The 22806-nt window shown below is 42.8% G+C and overlaps 2 protein-coding genes across 4 annotated transcripts; both read left to right on the top strand.

The window, feature by feature from the left end:
* The first annotated feature begins 73 nt into the window (after positions 1–73).
* On the top strand, positions 74–8517 carry LOC110523737 (forkhead box protein N4). Of its 2 annotated transcripts, none has more exons than XM_021602700.3 (10): positions 74–376; positions 780–870; positions 5527–5690; positions 5775–5887; positions 5975–6085; positions 6229–6380; positions 6522–6618; positions 6748–6964; positions 7083–7430; positions 7579–8517. In XM_021602700.3, exons 1-10 carry the CDS (start codon positions 130–132, stop codon positions 7827–7829), a joined length of 1791 nt encoding a protein of 596 aa, XP_021458375.3. In that variant the 5' UTR covers positions 74–129; the 3' UTR covers positions 7830–8517. The 2 variants fall into 2 exon arrangements, with proteins under 2 accessions (XP_021458375.3, XP_021458376.3); XM_021602701.3 differs by having other exon boundaries at positions 220–438.
* Positions 8518–9113: 596 nt separating this feature from the next.
* Positions 9114–19018, top strand: LOC110523736 (synaptic vesicle 2-related protein). 2 transcript variants are annotated; one of them, XM_021602697.3, is made up of 16 exons: positions 9114–9279; positions 13566–13705; positions 14023–14108; positions 14230–14328; positions 14595–14666; positions 15787–15911; positions 16646–16709; positions 16842–16967; positions 17108–17236; positions 17364–17440; positions 17577–17653; positions 17827–17934; positions 18070–18181; positions 18358–18439; positions 18533–18622; positions 18738–19018. In XM_021602697.3, the coding sequence occupies exons 1-16, from the start codon at positions 9218–9220 to the stop codon at positions 18960–18962; spliced, it is 1674 nt and encodes a 557-aa protein (XP_021458372.3). In that variant the 5' UTR covers positions 9114–9217; the 3' UTR covers positions 18963–19018. The 2 variants fall into 2 exon arrangements, with proteins under 2 accessions (XP_021458372.3, XP_021458373.3); XM_021602698.3 differs by having other exon boundaries at positions 9124–9279; positions 17367–17440.
* Positions 19019–22806: the final 3788 nt, after the last annotated feature.

Below are 22806 nucleotides of genomic sequence, written 5' to 3'. Positions count from 1 at the left end.
CATTGTTTAGCAGGGTCATTAGTCCTATTTGAGCAAAATATACGCTAACCATGTTTTATACAAGCAATATCAATATTTGCACACTTTTGAATTCCCTCCCCTTTCAAATAGCATCACCCCAACCTGTCAATGTTGTTTGCTACTTTCACTGGTGTTTATTCCACTGCTGTTATTGAGCCTGAAAACAGACGCTACTGCCCCTCCTCTCCGCGCCTCATTGACCACCTCCCCCCGCCGCAGCCCAAACGGCGCGGGCAAGCGAGCGGGGTCGGAATTCGAACCAGACCAGTGGTGCTGATGAACAGCTCCTCGACAGAGAGGAGTCGACACAGGACAGTCGGTGACAGAAGAGGGAGTTTTAAAAACAGTTTGAAAGGTGAATGAATGGACTCAAACTTAAAAGTTGAAAAGAACACCTATGGATTCGTTCAGAAACAGGTTAGCAAGGTGTTGTTTACACAGTTGTTTGCATTTCATGTAACGCAGCTAGCTATCTCTGATATCTAGCTAGCAGTGACGTAACGTTAACTACATGTCCCACACTAGTGTTGTTGTGGCGTTGGGAGCTAGCTTGCAACGTTAACTTATCGAACTAACTAGACAGTCAGGTATGGGTCAGGTAACTACCCGGGATAGCTAAATGTAAAGCTAGCTGTGTCTCTGTAGTTAGCTAGCTAGCTGTAAGTATGCCATGTTTATCAACTAACCACAAATAGAACAATGAAAATCTTTGAACTAACGTTAGCTAGCTACAGTAACGGTGCCTATTTATCTTTCAGGAGATGATACCACCCCCAGAATGACAGCGATTCTCAGAAATTCTGGGAGTAACGTTAACGTTAATCATCACACCTCATCACATGATTTCAGGTACAGACAGCTAATCACATCATCGGGCTGTCACTTGTCTGAACTAGCTAACTCTGAAAAGCTTGGCAGGCAAACCTGATGGTTCATGTTAACGTTATGGTTTGCTAAGAGCCCCCTCTCTCTCTCTCTCTCTCTCTCTCTCTCGCACACCCCGTGTGTGTGACAATATGCACACAAAAAAAACATTACAATGAATACATCAGCTCTGTTTTCAGTCCTGCTGTTTGGGGCAATGGAGGAGAGGGGGAGATATATCCCTGGGTGTCTGGTTGTGGGGACTTTAAAGGGCTGGCATCAAAAATAGAAAACAAGGGGACACTGCTTGTAGTTACCCCTGGGGGGGACTTGCTTCACTGCCTTTCTAATTTGTACTGGTAATCGAAGGGGGTAGACACATCGAACACCCCGTTTTACAAGTTCGAGTACAAGCTTTTTTCCTGGTCAATCAGAGCTCACTTCAACTAGGTTATTGTTCAGTGCACTGGACCTGCTTGTCTCTAGCCTTCACATTGTGTTTGTTTGGAGTTCCCCTAGCGACATTGTTGTTGAGTGAAGGGAGTTTAACCTCAGAAGGAATCATTATTTTGTGCTAAGCTAAATTGAGCGGTATTATTTGTGGCACATGGATGTTTCCCTCAAAAAGGTTGGTGTTTTTTCTGATTTTATGTTTAGTGACTTTTCAAGCAATCAAGTTTGGAGATTGTTTGCAGTCAAATTGTCATTGAATGAACTACAGTCACTTTTATCATGCTGGATATTCTGTTCCCACATTAATGTGACTTTATTGTAATGTTCTCACTGTAGTCTAATTTCTTATGCTTATTACCTAGTTTCTTAACTCATAGCCTATGGCCCATTGATTGAAACCCAGATCAGCTCTTTTATAATTAGCCTACTTTCAATGGAGTTAATTCAACACATTGACCAAACCCTAACTGTCAAATTAACCACAATCAAACTTCAATGGCCAGTTTGTAGACAGGGTTTTCACATTATATTACTTACAGTTATTAACCATTCCCTAATTGGCTTGTTGGTATGAAACGACCCACACAGTCTCCAAGCAACAGGTTGTTTTTATCATGTGACTAAAAATAAGTTTACCTACTGATAGCAGTATGTGGGTGGAGCTTTAAAGCCAGACTGATGTCATTTTGTATGCAACATGCATGTTATTGTAATGTCTGTTTAGAAGAGTCAACAGCATTAAGCCTGCCTTCCAGGCTATTGCTCCCCTCAGGGAGTCCCCTTCACTAGAGAGTGGTTGGTTGTAGTGCAGAGGGTCTGGTGGTGACAGAGAGGCAGATGGCTCTCCTTTAACTCGCTTGTCAATTAGCTGTCACTCAACCAGATGAATGCAGGCTTTGGTCATCATGGGGGTGGAGTGGGTTGGGACAATCCGGGAACAGCCCTCTGGAAACAATAGAGGCACGTGCCGCTGGGCTGGGGACTGTCGTCCAATCATTATTCAATGGCCAGACCAACTGTTGCAGACCATGTGCACACAGTGTACCCGACCCTACTCCACATTTTCAATACCGTGGGTGTGCCCCTGTGTATTGTGATTCAGCCAATGGACCACTAGGATCAGTGGTCATCAGATGTTACATCACCTTGTTTTTCAGTGTCAGGAAATGGAAAGTAACATGCTCATTAAAATAAAGAAAATGTACTTTATGCAAATTAGTTTACAAAAATTATTCTGAACAAAAATATAAATGCAACATGTGAAGTGTTGGTCCAATGTTTCATAAGGTGAAATACAATATCCCAGAAATGTTCCATATGCACAAAATGCTTATTCCTGTTAGTGAGCATTTCTCCTTTGCCAAGATAATCCATCCACCTGACAGATGTGGCATATCAAGAAGCTGATGATCATTACACAGGTGCACATTTTGCTGGGGGCAATAAAAGGCCACTCTAAAATGTGCAGTTTTATCATATGACACAGATGTCTCAACTTTTTAAGGAGCCTGCAATTGGCATGCTGACTGCAGGAATGCCCACCAGAGCTGTTCCCAGAGAATTGAATGTTCATTTCTCTACCATAATTTGCCTCCGTCATTTTAGAGAATTTGGGAGTACGTCCAGCCAGCCTCACAACCGCAGACCACGTGTATTGCATTGTTTGGGCGAGCGGGTTACTGGTGTCAACGTTGTGAACAGAGTAGAAGTCGACCGATTGTGATTTTTCAACGCCGATACCGATTATTGGAGGACCAAAAAAGCCGATACCGATTAATCGGCCAATTTTTTTTCTATTTATTTGTAATAATGACAATTACAACAATACTGAATGAACACTTATTTTAACTTATTATAATACATCAATAAAAATCTATTTAGCCTCAAATGAATAATGAAACATGTTCAATTTGGTTTAAATAATGCAAAAACAAAGTGTTGGAGAAGAAAGTAAAAGTGCAATATGTGCTATGTAAGAAAGCTAACGTTTAAGTTCCTTGCTCAGAACATGAGAACATATGAAAGCTGGTGGTTCCTTTGAACATGAGTCTTCAATATTCCCAGGTAAGAAGTTTTAGGTTGTAGTTATTATAGGAATTATAGGACTATTTCTCTCTATACCATTTGTATTTCATTAACCTTTGACTATTGGATGTTCTTATAGGCACTTTAGTATTGCCAGTGTAACAGTATAGCTTCCATCCCTTTCCTCGCTCCTACCTGGGCTCGAAGCAGCGTTACCCATGCAGAGCAAGGGGAACAACCACTCCAAGTCTCAGAGCGAGTGACGTTTGAAACGCTATTAGCGCGCAACCTGCTAACTAGCTAGCCATTTCACATCGGTTACACCAACCTAATCTCAGGAGTTGATAGGCTTGAAGTCATAAACAGGTGCTGGCAAACGCACGAAAGTGCTGTTTGAATGAATGCTTACGAGCCTGCTGGTGCCTACCATCGCTCAGTCAGACTACTCTATCAAATCATAGACTTAGTTATAACATGATAACACACAGAAATACGAGCCATAGGTCATTAATATGGTCGGATCCGGAAACTATCATCTCGAAAACAAGACATTTATTCTTTCAGTGAAATACGGAACCATTCCGTATTTTATCTAACGGGTGGCATCCATAAGTCTAAATATTGCTGTTACATTGCACAACCTTCAATGTTATGTCATAATTACGTAAAATTCTGGCAAATTAGGCAGCCCAAACTGTTGCATATACACTGACTCTGTGTGCAATGAACGCAAGAGAAGTGACACAATTTCACCTGGTTAATATTGCCTGCTAACCTGGATTTATTTTAGCTAAATATGCCGGTTTAAAAATATATACTTCTGTGTATTGATTTTAAGAAAGGCATTGATGTTTATGGTTAGGTACACATTGGAGCAACAATACGCACCGCATCGATTATATGCAACACAGGACACGCTAGATAAACTAGTAATATCATTAACCATGTGTAGTTAACTAGTGATTATGATTGATTGATTGTTTTTCATAAGTTTAATGCTAGCTAGCAACTTACCTTGGCTTACTGCATTTGCGTAACAGGCAGGCTCCTCGTGGAGTGCAATGAGAGGCAGGTGGTTAGAGCGTTGGAATAGTTAACTGGTTACAAGATTGAATCCCTGTGCTGACAAGGTAAAAATCTGTCGTTCTGCCCCTGAACAAGGCAGTTAACCCACCGTTCCTAGGCCGTCATTGAAAATAAGACTGCGTTCTTTACCGACTTGCCTAGTTAAATAAAGGTTAAATAAAGGTGTAACAAAACAATAAATAACAAAAAATTGGCCAAATGGGTGTCCACAAATACCGATTTCTGATTGTTATGAAAACTTGAAATCGGCCCTAATTAATCGGCCATTCCGATTAATCGGTCGACCTCTAGAACAGAGTGCCCCGTGATGGCGGTGGGGTTACTTTATGGGCAGGCATAATGAAGAGATATACCGTTGTTGTGCCATATGCAGGCCCATTGTCGTGCCATTCATCCGCCGCCATCACCTCATATGCATGGCACCATGATCTTTAAACAATTCCTGGAAGCTTGAAAAATGTCCCAGTTCTTCAATGGCCTGCATACTCACCAGGCATGTCACCCATTGAGCATGTTTGGGATGCTCTGGATCAACGTGTACGACAGCGTGTCCAGTTCCCGCCAATGTCCAGCAACTTTGCACAACCATTGAAGAGGTGTGGGACAACATTCCAAAGGACACAGTCAACAGCCTGATCAACTCTATGCGAAGGAGATGTGTCCCGCTGCATGAGGCAAATGGTGGTCATATCAGATACTGACTGGTTTTCTGATCCACGCCCCTACTTTGTTTTTAATGTATCTGTGACCAACAGATCCATATCTGTATTCCCAGTCATGTGAAATCAATAGATTAGGGCCTAATGAATTTATTTTAAATGACTGATTCCCTTAAATGAACTGTAACTCGGTCAAATCTTTCAAATTGTTGCATGTTTCGTTTATAGTTTTGTTCAGTTTATTTTACATTTCAACTCAATACAAGCGAAAAAAAAGAAGAATAGCACGTTAGCAAAAGTTTCAGTGACCTCTTGTCTCGATAAGCTGAGGGCAGTGGCAATATACATTATAAGGAATATGTTTATCCTGTAGCTCCCTTACAGTAGATGTAACCAGCTCATTGTGTGTGTCTGTCAGGCTACTGACCACTGAGCCGCCCCAACAGAGTGAGGAGCTGGGGGACCTGCAGTCTCTGTCCTGGCTAACCACCGTGGATGTACCCAGGCTGCAGCAGATGGCCACAGGCAGACTGGCCTTCAACAACGCAGGACCCCAGAGCAGCATACTGGAACTACACACAGGTGAGACACAATACAGACACACACACACACACAAGCCAAAAAACACGTATACACACCTGGCCTGAAACAAACTCTTTTTTTCAGACCAGCAAAGCAACATGAGTTCAGCACTAGGACATAACACCATGGCCCCTCCACATAGCAATATGCTCAACACTTATATTGGAATGAACTACCTCAACAATCAAAATGGAAATGTAAGTATTTCTTGGGGTCTTATTATTGTAGTTCTTTTTTAAATCAACACTGTTCTTCCCCTCCTACTGTGTGTCTTTGTCTTTCAGATGGCAGGATTGCCAGGAAGTGCTGTGCCTGCCTCAGAATACCAGTCCTCCCCAGCCCACTACTTCCACTCCCCCCAGCAGGCCTACAGCCCAGCTCAGACTGTGCAACAGGTAACACATCCACTGACTGTTTCAGAAGTGTTTCTGAACTCTTATGAACGTAAGACTGTATGTCAGAGAGATGCAGAGGATTTCTAGCACTTGTAATTGATTCAAAGACAGCCTAATAGGTCTCTTGTTTGGCTTTTTCCCAGCGTTCCCCCAGCAGCCTGTACAACAGCACCTCCTACCATAACCAGAACCTGTATGATCAGCAAGCAGCAGTCACGAGCATCACCAACCCCCACAGCAACCAGGATCTGCTACAACAACCCAAGGCCTTCCCTAAACCTATCTACTCCTACAGGTAGGATACACTAACACACTGACCCCTCCTTTTTCCATTGACATTTAATCGGTGCAGTTTTAATACAGTGTGTAAAGCAGACTAGTGGTCAGAACAATTGGAAGTGAGCGAAAATGCATAATATTTGACGTTTTTTGCCAGCTGCCTGATTGCTATGGCCTTGAAGAACAGCCGGACAGGCAGCCTTCCTGTCAGTGAGATCTACGGCTTCATGAAGGAGCACTTCCCTTACTTCAAGGTGAGGAGCGGGGAGATACTGCTTTACACACCTGAGATTTTCAGGGCTCGTGGAAGTTTAGGAACATCAGCAACATTGTATATGATCAGTATAATGTGTCTTACTGATGTATGGTTCTCCACCCTACAGACGGCGCCTGATGGCTGGAAGAACTCTGTGAGACACAACCTGTCTCTGAACAAGTGCTTTGAGAAGGAGGAGAACAAGCAGGAAGGCTCCACCTCTACCTCTCGTAAGGGCTGTCTGTGGGCCCTCAACCCAGCCAAGATCAACAAGATGGAGGAGGAGATGCAGAAGTGGAAACGCAAGGACCTGACTGCCATCCGCCACAGCATGGCCAACCCAGGTGAGACCTGGCAGGGGATGATGGGAGTGGAAACATGACAATAATTGCAACATTCTGATTCATTATATAATATTGCTTGATGAGTGTTTATAGCTAATGCTCTTGTATTGGCTCTCAGATGAGCTGGATAGGCTGATCACAGACCGACCGGACGGCTGCCGGAGAAAGGCCTGTGATCCCAGGAAGACATGTGTCCTGTCCATGCCCTGTGGTCCCCCGCTGTCTGGACATCTGCAGTCCTCCCTCCCCTTCCACCTCCAGGCCCAGAATCACACCCTCCTAGGAGAACCCAGCTCCCCTGTACACGCCCGGACCCCTCCCCTCCATGCTGTCCCAGACTACTCCCACAGCCCCTTCCCCCAGCAGCAGCCCTACAGACACCCCTTTAGCCACAGCTTGTACAGCCTCCACCCAGATGTCACAGCCGAGGTGGACGCTCTGGACTCCAGTGTCATGGAGTTTGCCGGTGGGTTCTGATGAGGATAGGAGGGATGTTACCGTATGTTTAAAATCAAAATGCCATATTTGTTGATCACGTTTATCAAAACAGATAGTTTAAAACAGACAGTTATGGTGAAGACTATGGTGATAATGTGTTTGTTTCTGTCTTTCAGGGAGCCTATGGGAGGAGATGAGGGAGGAGGGCTTAAGCCTGGAGTCTCTGGGTACCTTTAACCACTCTGACTGTGAGCTGACTGGCCCCAGCACTGGACAGACCCTGGTGGACCGACAGATGTCCCCTCCCAGTACATCACAACCACAGAGGCCATCACCCAGCTCTGACTTTGACTATGAAACACTGATATACAGTGTATTAAACACTGAAATACACCAGGACAGACTATGGGAAGATCATTACTGTTGAATCTGAAAGTCCCCGCACCAACTGTATGAGAATCCTGAACTTTTCTGCACCTGACAGGATGTCTCGCCCCTTTTATGTCTGTTTTTTTTGTGTGTTCTTTTCCTGATTCCTGTTTAAACACCAAAGCACGTAAGAAGCAGCCAAAATCAACAAGCATGGGCATGTTTGATTGCGTCTGTCAGCTTTTTGGAGTGATGAGGATGAAGTGTTTTTGTGTGTGTGGATCTTCGGCGGTAAAATGCAATGCCACTTTATTTCTACAAGAGCCGGAGTCAATGTTTGTTTCTGTGAAGATATGTAGACGTTGTCGGGGAAACTAATCTGTTATCTAGGCTATTCCTTATGGAGGAAAAGTCTTACTGATTTACTAGCTTGTGCAAACAATACTTTTTATTTTACGGGATTTCACTGTGGTACTGTAGCTTGATAGGTTATGTTTGTAGTACTATAGTACTACTAGGTAGGCATTATCTCTGCATTTTCTGTGTATTTATTTAGGTTCATTTGTATTTACTTACTATGCTCTGAGTAAATGCTCCAAATGACTCTTGATGCCATGCCTTACAATTATTTTATATTGTAATATAGAGGACTTTTACATGTTATTTCAGAAATACTAAAAACATTTAACTAAAGATTGTTAACGTAACGATATTAAAGCCTTAGCATATTCACCGGCTTTAACCTGACAATAGACTCCTGTGCCTACTATGGATTTGCCTAAACGTAAATATTTACCGATGCCATTTGCTATTGTTACTAAAGACTTCAATCTTGAGATGAATCTGACAGACCGCTATACCCCTCTGATGTCCGTGACCCCGCTCCGATGGTGTCTCAGGGAAAGTGGGATATGCACACAAAAAAAATCGTACCTCACACTTGTACATGTTACACAGTTGTGTGAAGCTGGACAAATATAAGCGCCCCCTAATTGACCTTTGACCTTGGTTTTTCAGCTGGTTCACTTGAATGTCAATCGTGCACTTTGGTAGGCACTAGTGTGATGCAAGAGCACCGTCTACTGTCAGTCTAGAGTATTGCGACAAAGTGGTTATTTTCATATCCATACTGTATATATCCCAAGTACCATTTGTAAAAGTGGTTGTATAACCCTTATGTATACGTAATACATAGTAGTGACAATGGTACAATTAGGCAGTATGAGGCCAATGGTTTAAAGTTCATTGTCTTTTACATTCTTCTTCCTTCCTCTCCCAAAAGGTTGTTTACAGTAGATTCAACTCCTCCCTCTCCCTTCCCTGAGGGCTTAATTCCTATTGGATGACTGACTGTAATTTGAGATAGAAGATGCCCCAGCAGGTTTAACCAACTCAACAACACCTGAAACCAGGTGGTCTCAGTCCCTGTCCTTCAGCATAATCGACATGAGCAACTGGGGGGAAACATCCAACATAAGTTACCAGCAATGGAGGGATCCTGAAATCAGGTACAGTAAATATCTAAATCTCATAAATTCTAGCTTACCGGAGTTTTGTATTGATGGAATCACACTTAACGATAAGTTGAAGTGCAAGGTGACTGACCTAGTGTTCCGTAAGATAATACCTGTAGGGGAATCATAGGGGGAAGAAAACTGGATACTTTGCATAGCTGGGTCGTTCCATAAAATGAGTGCCCTGTTATATTGTAAGTAGAAATTGTGCACCAATATTGAATTTTAAAATCCTGTTATACACTGGACAAAAGCGTAAACGCAACATGTAAAGTGCTGGTCCCATGTTTCATGAGCTGAAATAAAAGATCCCAGAAATGTTCCATATAAACAAAAGGCTTATTTCTCTAAAATGTTGTGCACAAATTTGTTTCCATCCCTGTTAGTGAGTATTTATCATTTGCCAAGATAATCTATGCACCTGAAAGCCATATCAAGAGGCGTATTAAAGAGCATGATCATTACAAAGGTGCACCTTGTGCTGGGCACAAAAAAGGCCACTAAAATGTGCACTTTTGTCACACATCACAGTGCCACAGGTGTCTCAAGTTTTGAGGGTGCGTGCAATTGGCAAGCTGACTGCAGGAATGTCCACCAGAGCAGTTGCCAGAGAATTGTTAATTTCATTTAATTTTAATTTCTTTTAATTTTAATTTACCAATGTCGTTTTAGAGAATTTGGCAGTACGTCCAACCGACCTCACAACCGCAGACCATGTGTATGGCTTTGTGTGGGCAAGTGGTTTGCTGATGTCAACATTGTGAACAGCGTGCCCAATGGTGGCATTGGCGTTATGGTATGGACAGGCATAAATTATGGACAACAAACACAATTGCATTTTATCGATTGGCAATTGGAATGCACAAACATACTGCGACGAGTTCTTAAAGGCCCACTGTGAGGCCCATTTGTTAAAAAGGTATCTGTAACCAACAGATGCATATCTGTATTTGGAGTCAGGACAGGCGGGGGTCAAAACCAGGAGGGTGAGAAAAGCGAGACTGGGGAAAAGCAGGCGCTGAGACACAAAGCACTGGTAGGCTTGAACAAACCAGACAAACTGGCACAGACAGACAGAAAACACAGGTATAAATACCATGGGATAAGTGGTGAAGGTGTGTGACACCTGGAGAGGGGTGGAGACAAGGACAAGTCCAGGTGAAGCAGATCAAGGCGTGACAGCTAACTTCACCAAATTCTGCGTTAAGATTTAACCCACTTAAACCCGAAATGTCTCCCAAGTTTTCACCACTATTGTAAAGCCCTATTTATTAAGTTGGTTTGACAAAGTCATTTCTAAATAAGTATTATTTATTTCATGTGTGATTCATTAGTGATTCATGTACATCTGTCCCACATTGTAAGGTCAACCCTGTTACTTGAACTCTTGTTTTAATGTGGTGAAACTAGTCCTTTAAAAAAAAAGAATACATTTAAATATCTATTTTAATCAAACCACAGTGTAAAAGCAGGTGAGCTGGTTCTACTGTTTTTGGCCATGTTCTGCTATTTTGTGGTGGAAAAGTGAGTGGGTCGGAGATAACATGTCAACCGTGTTACCAATAGATAGGCTAGAAATGTTGAATTATTTATTTATTTAAATTGTGAAGCTTACTTTCAATTGCGCTTCCGTGTTGCACACAATAAACGTCTCGTCACATGGGGATTTGTGGCTGTTGTCAGATGAAATATTCAACCTGTTATAGTCAACCCTGTTACTTTATTTGGCACTTAATAGGCACTTACCTCATGAGATGGGAAAACATTTTTTTCTATTTCGTTGAACATGTGCTCTTTATGACAGAATGTTAAAATGAGGTGAAATCAAATGGTTTTTTTTAACCAAATTACACTACTCAAAAGGCACCCAATTGCTGGAATGACCCAGGTACTCTGAGCTTGCCATGTTATCAGTAGATTGGTTCCAGTTGCTGTTGTGGAATAGAGTTCCATGTAGCCATGGTTTTACGTAGTACTGTGCGCCTCCCATAGTCTGTTCTTGACTTGGGGATTGCGAAGAGCCCTCTGGTGTCATGTCTTGTGGGGTATGCATGGGTGTCTGAGCTGTGTGCTAGTAGTTTAAACAGACACCTCGGTCCATTCAACAATTCTTACAAAAACAAGTAGTGAAGAAGTCAATCTCTCCTCCACTTTGAGCCATGAGACATTTACATGCATATTATTAATGTTAGCTCTCCATGTACATTTAAGTGCCAGCCGTGCTGCCCTGTTCAGAGCCAATTGTAATTTTCAGAGGTCCCTCTGTGGTACCTGACCACACGACTGGTACGAACAAACTAGAACCTGTAGGATCTGCCCTGTTGATAGTGTTGTTAAAAAGGCAGAGCAGCGCTTTATTATGGACATACTTCTCCCCATCTTAGCTACTGTTGTATCAATATGTTTTGACCATGACAGTTTACAATCCAGAGTTAGTCCAAGCAGTTTAGTAACCTCAGCTTGCTCAATTTCCACATTATTTATTACAAGATTTAGTTGAGGTTTAGAGTATAGTGAATGATTTGTCCCAAATCATAGTTTTTGAAATATGTAGGACTAACTTATTCCTTGCCACCCATTCTGAAACTAACCGCAGCTCTTTGTTAAGTCTTGCAGTGATTTGACTCTCTGTCGTAGCTGACGTGTATAGTGTTGAGTCATTCGTATACATAGACACGGGCTTTACTCAAAGCCAGTGGCATGTCATTAGTAAAGATTGAAAAACGTAATGGGCCTAGACAGCTGCCCTGGGGAATTCCTAGTTCTACCTGGATCATGTTGGAGAGACTTCCATTAAAGAACACCCTCTGTGTTCTGTTATAGCAGGGGTGTAAAGCCATAACACATACGTTTTTCCAGCAGCAGACTGTGATCAATAATGTCAAAAGCTGCACTAAAGTCTAACAAAACCGCTCCCACAATCTTTTTATCATCAATTTCTCTCAGCCAATGATCAGTCATTTACAGTGGTGTAAAGTACTTAAGTAAAAATACTTTTTGAGTACTTTTAAGTAGTTTTTGGGGGTATCTCTACTTTACTATTTATATTTTTGACAACTTTTACTTTTACTCCACTACATTCCTAAAGAAAATAATGTAATCCTTACATTTTCGATGACACCCAAAGCACTCGTTGCATTTTGAATGCTTAGCAGGACAGGAAAATTGTCTAATTCACACACTTATCAAGAGAACATCTGGTGGACTCACTCAACACAAATGCTTCATTTGTAAATTATGTCTGTGTGTTGAGCTGTGCCCCTGGCTAACCGTAAATTTAAAAAACAAGAAAATCATGTTGTCTGGTAAGACATTTTAAATGATTTATACTTTTACTTTGATACTTAAGTACATTTAAAACCCAATACTTTTAGACTTTTACTCAAATAGTATTTTACTTGGGTGACTTTCACTTTTACTCAAGTATGAAGATTGGGTACTTTTTCCACCACTGGTAATTTGTGTAAGTGCCGTGCTTGTTGAATGTCCTTCCCTATAAGCGTGCTGAGAGTATGTTGTCAATTTGTTTACAGTAAAATGGCATTGTATCTGGTCAAACACCATTATTTCCAAAAGTTTACTAAGGGTTGGCAACAGGCTGATTGATTGGCTGTTTGAGCCAGTAAAGTTGGCTTTACTATTCTTGTGTAGTGTAATTACTTTTGCTTCCCTCGGGCCTGAGGGCACAAACGTTCTAGTAGGCTTAGATTGAAGATGTGGCAATGTCGTCCGCTATTATTCTCAGTAATTTTCTATCAAAGTGGTCAGACCCCGGTGGCTTGTCACTTCTTCCACACTCACTTTACAGAATTCAAAATTGCAATGCTTGTCTTTCATAATTTGATCAGTTATACTTGGATGTGTAGTGTCAGTGTTTGTTGCTGGCATGTCATGCCTAAGTTTGCTTATCTTGCCAATGAAAAGAATCATCAAAGTATTTGCCAATATCAGTGGGTTCTGTGATGAATGAGCCATCTAATTCAATGAATGATGGAGCTGAGTTGACCTTTTTGCCCAACATTTCATTTAAGGTGCACCAAATCTTTTTATTTTCAGTCTTTATTTGTTTCATAGTAGTGTTTCGTCTTCTTTTTATTCAGTTTAGTCACATCTTTTCTCAATTTGCAGTAGTTTGAGTAGCCTATTGAATAGTCATCACGGACAATACAGTAGATTCAGTATGAAATAAACCAATGGCATTCAGGAAGTCACATCAGGATGTTGTCATTCTTTAGATCTATTGCTTTCTCTGTATTGTTTAAGATTTGGTTTGGTTTCAGTGTGGTGACGTTTCGAGGCACAGCGGGAGACAGTCTGCGTCACAATGAGGAGGAGCAGTGTGGAGACTATGAGGTGTACACCACGGGGATGCAGACTGTGGACCTCGGGGAGCGCAGGACAGGACAGGACCCTACTGAAGGTTTCACATACTGATTTATATTTTGTTTCCACATCTATTTGCGGCTCATTTGTCGTTTAGAATTACCCAATGCTCTTGAACCCATGGATTTATGAAAATATGCTATTCAAACTAAATACTGAACCATACAAAGTCTCCCAAAGCTTGAGCTTGACTAAACCACTGTCCACTCAATTCATCAACACTATTTCTCAGTTTACCATTACTGATGTAGAAAAAGCAGCATGTATGGGAAAGTTTGTGAACGATAGAACATGTAATATGTTGTTTTGGGATTTTATTATAACTTGACCACATCTTTCTCTCTGCCCTGTCAGATACCTTTACAGTGGAGGATGCAGTGGAGGCCATTGGCTTTGGAAAGTTTCAGTGGAAGCTTTCTATCCTCACTGGACTGTCGTGGGTGAGAGAGTGGGATTGATTCCAAATGACCGACATGACCTTAAATCTTTTTCATTTGTGGAACAACAACCCCTTCTAATCATGAGCTGCTCTCACTGACCCTCATGTTGTGTTTACTGTAGATGGCGGACGCCATGGAGATGATGATCCTGAGCGTCATATCCCCTCAGTTGCACTGTGAGTGGATGCTGCCCAGCTGGAAGGTGGCTATGCTAACATCGGTCAGTCTCATTCTGTCACCAAAACATTATCTCTCAGGCATCGAGACTGGGGTTATTCTCTCATAAACTTTATCGCATGGGTTTGATTACGCCATGTAGTCATCATCACATTAGACCTAATCATATAGGCTTGTGAGGGTAGCCACCAGCTAGAGAGGAAATGCTGAAGGCATACAGCCAACATTTTAATAGGATAGTATTTGTAGTAATCATTCATTGGGTGTCAATGTTCCAGTGATGTCATCAGGTCACTTCTTCTCTCTCAGGTGGTGTTCATTGGGATGATGTTCAGCTCGACTCTATGGGGAAATATATCTGACAAGTACGGCAGAAAAGTAGTAAGTTTCAGTCTGCAATTGTTTAACATGTATACAAGGTTGAGATCTTACGGCTATGATTTGGTCATGTTGATGGTGAAATACACTGAGTGTATAAAACATTAGGAACACCTGCTCTTTCCATGACATAGACTGACCAGGTGAAAGCTATGATCCCACCTGTTAAATACACTTCAATTTTATTTAACTAGGCAAGTCAGTTAAGAACAAATTTGTATTTTCAATGACGGCCTAGGAACAGTGGGTTAACTGCCTTGTTCAGGGGCAGAACAACAGATTTGTACCTTGTCATCTCGAGGATTCGATCTTGCAACCTTTCAGTTACTAGTCCAACACTCTAACCACTAGGCTACCTGCTGCCCTTGTTGAGTGTGAAAAACCCAGCAGTGTTGCAGTCCTTGACCCAAACTGGTGCGCCAGGCACCTACTACCATACCCTGTTCAAAGACAATTAAAATATTTTGCCTTGCCCATTCACCTTCTGAATGGCACACCTATGCAATTCATATCTTCTTCTTCTGAGTTTAATGACAGACTGTAAGTATAGATGGAAGGGAGGAGTCAGGTTAAATAAGGATTTTTAAGTCTTGAAACAATTGAGACATGGCTTGTGAGTGTAGGGTTAGTTTGAAGGATGTTATTTTATTTTGTATTACGAAGTATAATGGATTTATTTTTATGGTTCAGTTGGGGGCAGTAATGCAACGTATTGGATGCCAACTGCCATTAAACTCAGAAGAAGAAGAAGATATGAATTGCATAGGTGTGCCATTCAGAGGGTGAATGGGCAAGACAAAAGATTTTAAGTGCATTTGAACAGGGTATGGTAGTAGGTGCCTGGCACACAAGTTTGGGTCAAGGACTGCAACACTGCTGGGTTTTTCACGCTCAACAGTTTTCCATGGGTATCAAGAATGGTCCACCACCCAAAGGACATCCAGCCAACTTGACACAACTGTGGGAAGCATTGGAGTCAACATGAGCCAGCATCCCTGTGGAACGCGTTTAACACCTTGTAGAGTCCATGCCCCTAGGAATTGAGGCTGTTCTGAGGACAAAATGTCAGTATTAGGAAGGTGTTTCTAATGTCTTGTACACTGTGTATTTGTGTGGTGAACAGGGCCTGACGATGTGCATGATGTGGGTCCTATACTACGGCTTCCTTAGTGCCTTTTCCCCGGCGTATGGCTGGGTCATGGTGCTGCGCGGCCTGGTGGGCTTTGGCATTGGAGGAGCCCCACAGTCGTGAGTGATGTACTCCATAAGGCACATACAGCACACCTGGCTTCCTCAGTGCCGCACTCTGTTGCAATAAAGTGGAATAGAACACATCAGACTTTGTTGTACAACAACGTCACTGTCCAGATTTCCAAGATGATAACAGTCGTACATGAAAGACGATCATCATAAATTCACCCGAAATGCCACTTTAACAGTATCATGGAGATGCACTGTAAAGTACTGTTGAAATGACTGATGTCTTTGAAATGACTGCGTTAGTCTCTCAATCCGAGTTGAACCTTTCCTAAATGTGGTTTATCTGCAGTGGAGCTGATCAGGCTGAATTAACAGAACACTGTTATTGTAGCACACTGACATTCTCTCTTGGGACAGTTAGACCTGTGAAGATGGCAGAGCAACAATAACGCTCCAACCAGGAACAAAACAAATGTATTTTTAGCCCTGAGTCTGATTGATAGAACTGGTTCCAGACTCAATGATTCAGGACCAGAAAATATTGCCTTTTGTTAATAAAATGCTGACTGTTAGTAGTTTATTTTGTACTGAATGTAACTGATGCTGTGGAACCTTCTATTTTATAGCCAAGGTAACGGTTTAATTTTCTGACCAATACCGGGCTAACCTATTACCTGTAGAAGTTAATGTTGTGTGCCGTGCTTATTTGAATTCCCCATAGTTGTGTTCTGCATCAGGTAGAAAAGTCATTTTTAGATTAATTAATGGACATCTTCTTTCAGGGTGACGTTGTACTCCGAGTTCCTCCCAAGGAAGTCAAGGGCCACCTGCATTATGCTGATTCAGGTACTTTCTATCCACTGGCCTTTAATCATATTTGTTCTATTGCATTAGTTTTTATCTCATAAGAAAATAAACAATTTCTGGAGTGGTGTTCCATCCTACAGTGCTTAATCCTCTTGTCTTGGCGGCCATCAGATATTCTGGGCCCTAGGCGCTGTGTTTGAGGTCCTTCTGGCCATCTGGATCATGCCTACCATGGGCTGGCGGTGGCTGCTTGGCCTGTCTACTGCACCCCTGGTGGTCTTTGTTATCTTCTGTTTTGTAAGTATTACGACTGAACTGAGCCCTGCAATATCTATGGTTCTGAGACAATGGTTGACATGCAGCACAAAGGTGGTTGATACTGAACACATAGGTAGTGGATGAAGTGTGTCATATGCACGTGTCTGCGTCTGATACAGTGGCTGCCTGAGAGTCCCCGCTTTGATGTGCTTTCGGGAAACAGGGAAAATGCTATGAAAACGTTAAGACTCATCGCTGCTGACAATGGGAAGACCATGCCTCTTGGGAGGCTTATTGCCAATAAACAGGTGAAACCGTATAATTGGTGTGGTGTGTGCATTCATGTGGTATATGTTTATCTGAGACCATCTTAGCTGACAACTTTTTGTGTATTCACGACAATCGCTCGGGTGTGCTTTTTATGTATTTGTAAAGCAGGAGGAGCGTGGTAGGATCCGAGCTCTCTTAACTCCTCAATATCGCAGAACCACCCTTCTCCTGTGGTTTATATGGTAGGTTGATTTTGCTCTCATTATACTGGCATCTCATTAGCTCAACCAGTGCACCCCATCCTCCAAGTTCATAGAACCTCAGAAACCCAGAGTTGGGCCCTTTGTGTGATCTGTGTTTGTATGGTTTCTGTCTCAGGTTTGCCAATGCCTTCTCCTACTATGGCCTGGTCCTCCTGACCACTGAGTTATTCCAGGCAGGAGATGCATGTGGTGGTGAGTGACAGCTGGTCTGCATGTTACTCTGAAAGGTCGAAACTTCCCTTTTTGATAGTCTTAAGGAGAAACTCCTGCACCGCCCAAACGATCAAACATGGTAAACAGTCCTGCAAGCCTGCCCTTCTAGTTGCTCTTTTAGAACCTTTGACTTACAAAATATGTACCTCCAGTCATCACCCAAGGTGCAAAGACTGAGCCAAAGTGCAACCTGGAATGCAAATACTTGACGTTAGATGACTACAAAGACCTACTCTGGACCACCTTAGCTGAATTTCCAGGTGAATGATATTTAAGGCATTTATATACCATAGATACTGTTCAGCAGTAATTTAACAGAACTGAATCTTGTGTTTTGTTGATGTGCTGAGTGGGACATTCGGTATGTCCATTTCTTTTTTCTCCTGTCTCTGCAGGTCTTTTTGTGACATTGTTTTTGATCGATCGGATTGGCAGGAAGAAAAGCATGGCAATGTGTTTCCTGATGTTCTCTGTGTGCATTCTGCCCCTGTACGCTTGTGTTGGAAGGTAAGTGCACTCTTCACCTTGACCAGGTCCAAGATTGGCGAACCTTGGTAATCAAGGGCCTTCAATCTGAACTGGCGCAGTTAGTCACTGATTTGGCTTCACCCATTCTCTTAACGCTGTGTGGGGGTGACAGCTGTGTTCATGCTCTGCTGATGTCTCATACACTTGGTCTACAGGGTAGCTCTGACAGTCTTCATCTTCATCGCCAGAGCATTCATCACTGGGGGGTTCCAAGTTGCTTATGTCTACACGCCTGAGGTAAGCATTTTTTTCTCCATCAGTAGGTACTTGACATCCAAAACCACAGCTTCTGCTGTTGAGGACTTTTTGTATAAATGTTTTTTTCTGTAGGTATATCCCACAGCCACCAGAGCTCTGGGCATTGGGACCTGCAGTGGGATGGCCAGGGGGGGTGCCCTTCTAACTCCCTTTGTGTCACAGGTAATCATGACCTTGTTTTACTTCATTCGAATCGAAGACACGCTGCCCTCTCAGAGGACTCCCGGCCCTCTGGCTCCCCAGCACTGCTAACCTCCAGCTATTTTGGCCCATACAGGTGCTGCTCAAGAAGTCTGTGTACCTCACACTGTCTGTGTACTGCATATTTTGCCTGCTGGCCACAGGAGCGTCCATGCTGTTGCCCATTGAGACCACAGGCCTGGGCCTGCAGGAGTCTAGTCGAATCACAGCCGGTCAGGAGGAGATGAAAACAGGCCAGATGTCAAATGGCTCTGAGGCTTCACCAACGCACACCAGCTATGGATCATCCTATAACAGCTGATGAGGACAATAGGGAGTAAGGCGTTGAGAGAAATAAAGGGCACTTGATTATTCCCACGTTAGTCTTATCAAGTTATTTCTCACGGATGCCACACAAAAGGATATTAAAGATGGGACAGTTTACAAGCTGGAACCCCATGCAGACATTATTGGATGGGGAGAGAACTCAAGTTACAGCACATTAGCAAGACTACACTTCAGTTTGCACACCAGCATTTTTAACAGGACTTTGATGACTAAGTATTTATGGATATTGTGTAACCTGAGAGGCTCAGATCATTTTTCTATGAATTTTGCTAAAACTATTTTGATAATTTAAGAGTGTTCATATTCATTATTGCAATACATGGGTGCATATCTGTGCATGAGTTCTGAAATGTGTGTACTATTGTTCCTTGCTTGAATTTCCCACTTAAAATGTGCAAATATGGAAACCTGGCGTGGCGTATAAGGCACCACATCGCAGTGCTAGAGGAGTTACTACAGACCCAGGTTTGGCCGTTGGGGCTTTACCTGGCTCATCGTACTCTAGCGACTGCTTGTGGCGGGCCGGGTGCCTGCAAACTGACTCCGATCACCAGCTGAACAGCGTTTCCTCTGACACATTGATGCGGCTTGCGGGTGTTAAAGAGCACAGTTAGGCGGGTTATATTTCGGAGGATGCATGACTCGATCTTCGTCTCTCCCGAGCTCGTTGGGGAGTTTCAGCAATGAGACAAGATCGAACAGGGGGGTAAAATACAGAAAAGAAATACGTTTGCAAATATTCAAATCAAGACATTTCATGATAAATAGCATTTTGTTTCTGGGTGGGGAGTATGATAGTCTGTAGTTACCTAACGTAGCAGGCGTAAAAGAAACGCCTGAAACTAGGTCCCTTATGTAACAGTATAACTTTAGACCGTCCCCTCGTCCACAAAAGCCGCGGCCCTTGCAGAGCAAGGGGAACTACTACTTCAAGGTCTCAGAGCAAGTGACGTCACCGATTGAAACACTATTTAGCGTGCACCACCGCTAACTAAGCTAGCGTTTCACATCCGTTACACTTACATACTGGTCTTGAGGAAAGTAAATGTGGAAGAGGAGTTAAGATGGAGTTTCGCATTGTTAAGGTCTGGTTAGCATGTGATGATGAAAGCACTTTATGTAAGAATTCTGGGTTTGACCAAAGCACTGCCTTAGATCCATATTCTGCTAAAGTGAGGCATGAAGGATAGGTAGAAAAAGCATGCAATTCTCCAACACTCTTGGCTGAAACAATAGTCAATAAAAAGCAGTCTGACAGAGAGCTCACATAGCTCAAGTGACGACAGGGGCTCAAATGGTGGACTTATAAGTGATCGTAGGACAACAATCTAATTCCAATGAGGGTACTGAAGGGGCCTTGGGTGGCCGTAGCCTGCGGGCACCTTTCATGAATTTCGAAACTAAAGGGTGTGTCCCTGGTTATGAGCTATAGAGGTGGCTGCCCTATATATACCCTTTCAATGTAAACTCAGCAAAAAAAGAAATGTCCTCTCACTGTCGACTTTGTTTATTGTTTGCAAACTTGTCATGTGTAAATATTTGTATGAACATAAGACTCAACAACTGAGACATAAACTGAACAAGTTCCACAGACATGTGACTAACAGAAATGGAATAATGTGTCCCTGAACAAAGGGGGAGTCAAAATCAAAAGTAACAGTCAGTATTCTGGGGGGAATGGCCCTAGCCCTCACCCTCACCGATCCAACAGGTCCCAGACATGCTCAATGGGATTGAGATCCGGGCTCTTCGCTGGCCGTGGCAGAACACTGACATTCCTGTCTTGCAGGAAGTCACACACAAAACGAGCAGTATGGCTGGTGGCATTGTCATGCTGAAGGGTCATGTCAGGATGAGCCTGCAGGAAGGGTACTACATGAGGAAGGAGGATGTCTTCCCTGTAATGCACAGCTTTGAAATTGCCTGCAATGACAACAAGCTCAGTCCGATGATGCTGTGACACACTGCCCCAGACCATGACGGACCCAGCTGTCCATCCTGTCTCCCTGTAGCTCTGTCTTAGGCGTCTCACAGTACGGACATTGCAATTTATTGCCCTGGTCACATCTGCAGTCCGCATGCCTCCTTGCAGCATGCCTAAGGCACGTTCACGCAGATGAGCAGGGCCCCTGGGCATCTTTCTTTTGCTGTTTTTCAGAGTCAGTAGAAAGACCTCTTTAGTGTCCTAAGTTTTCATAACTGTGACCTTAATTGCCTACCTTCTGTAAGCTGTTAGTGTCTTAACGACCGTTCCACAGGTGCATGTTCATTAATTGTTTATGGTTCATTGAACAAGCAAGGGAAACAGTGTTTAAACCCTTTACAATGTAGATCTGTGAAGTTATTTGGAGTTTTACAAATTATCTTTGAAAGACAGGGTCCTGAAAAGGGGACATTTCTTTTTTTGCTGAGTTTAGATGGGGACTTCCCTGCAGCCAGAAGCTCCTGGAGGAAAGTCAAAATGACAGAAATTGGACAGGAAAAGGCAATTCTGCATGGTCGACATCTTTTCCTGAGCACATTCCACTTAATACAGGGTTCAGATAGAGGATTCCCTGGTTGCCTGAATTTGATCAATTACCAAGAAAGACAACACTGCAGCTATAAGGAGGTCATGTTCAGGGACCACACCAACAACTTCAGTATGCTGGGTTTGGGGAGCCAAAGCTTGTCTTTTGCTTGTGAAAGGAGGTCTGCCCGGAGAGGGAGTTCCCATGGTTGCTGTGGCCAAAGTGGAGCAACAAGTAGAAAAGATGCGCTCTCGAGACTGATCGTCCTCCCTACCTGAGGGGGAAAGGGAATTGGTGGAAATGCATACAGCAGCCCCCTTAGCCATCTGTGTGATAGGGGATCGACCCTGAGTGGGCCTGATGAACCCTTTATGGAAAGCCAACAACGGGACAATGGGTTGAGTCTGGCGATGCAAACAGATCGTCGATGGCCATTCTGAATCGCACCAGATCAAGCGGGACTGGCACAACACTGTGGGTCAACAAGCGCCAACAACGGGTACAAGAAGCTAAATAGTTACAGTAGCTATCAGTGGTGGAAAAGTGCAAAATGGTCATACTTGACCTTAATATAGAGATACCTTGATAGATGACTCAAGTAAAAGTGAAAGTCACCCAGTAAAATACATCTTGAGTAAAAGTCATAGTATTTGGTTTTTAATATACTTAAGTATCAAAAGTAAATGTCATTGCTAAAATATACTTAAGTATCAAAATGTCAAATTCCTTATATTAAGCAAACCAGATTTACAGATAGCCAGTGGCACACTCCAGCACTTTGACATAATTTACAAACTAAGCATGTGTGTTAGTGAGCACGCCAGATAAGAGACAGTAGGGATGACCAGGGATGTTCTCACCGTTTTCCTGTCCTGCTAATCATTCAAAATGTAACGAGTACTTTTGGGTGTCAGGGAAAATGTATGGAGTAAAAAGTACATTATTTTCTTTAGGGATGTAGAAAAGTAAAAGTTGTCCAAAATATAAATAGTAAATTAAAGTACACATTAAAAAAAACTACTTCAGTAGTACTTTAAGGTATTTATACTTTACTTTACACCACTGGTAGCTACACTACATGACCAAAGGTATGTGTGGTCACCTGCTCGTCGAACATCTCATTCTAAAATCATGGGCATTAATATGGAGTTGGTCCCCCCTTTGCTTCTATAACAGCCTCCACTCTTCTGGGAAAGCTTTCCACTAGATGTTCCACTAGATGGAACATTGCTGCGGGGACTTGCTTCCATTCAGCCACGAGCATTAGTGAGGTTGGGCACTGATGTTAGGCAATTAGGCCTGGCTCGC

The sequence above is a fragment of the Oncorhynchus mykiss genome, chromosome 5 (genome assembly GCF_057628025.1).
Source record: "Oncorhynchus mykiss isolate SJ-2025 chromosome 5, ASM5762802v1, whole genome shotgun sequence".
Classification (NCBI taxonomy): Eukaryota; Metazoa; Chordata; class Actinopteri; order Salmoniformes; family Salmonidae; genus Oncorhynchus; species Oncorhynchus mykiss.
Note: the sequence above shows the minus strand (reverse complement) of the source record. Positions and strands in the feature narration are given on the sequence as shown.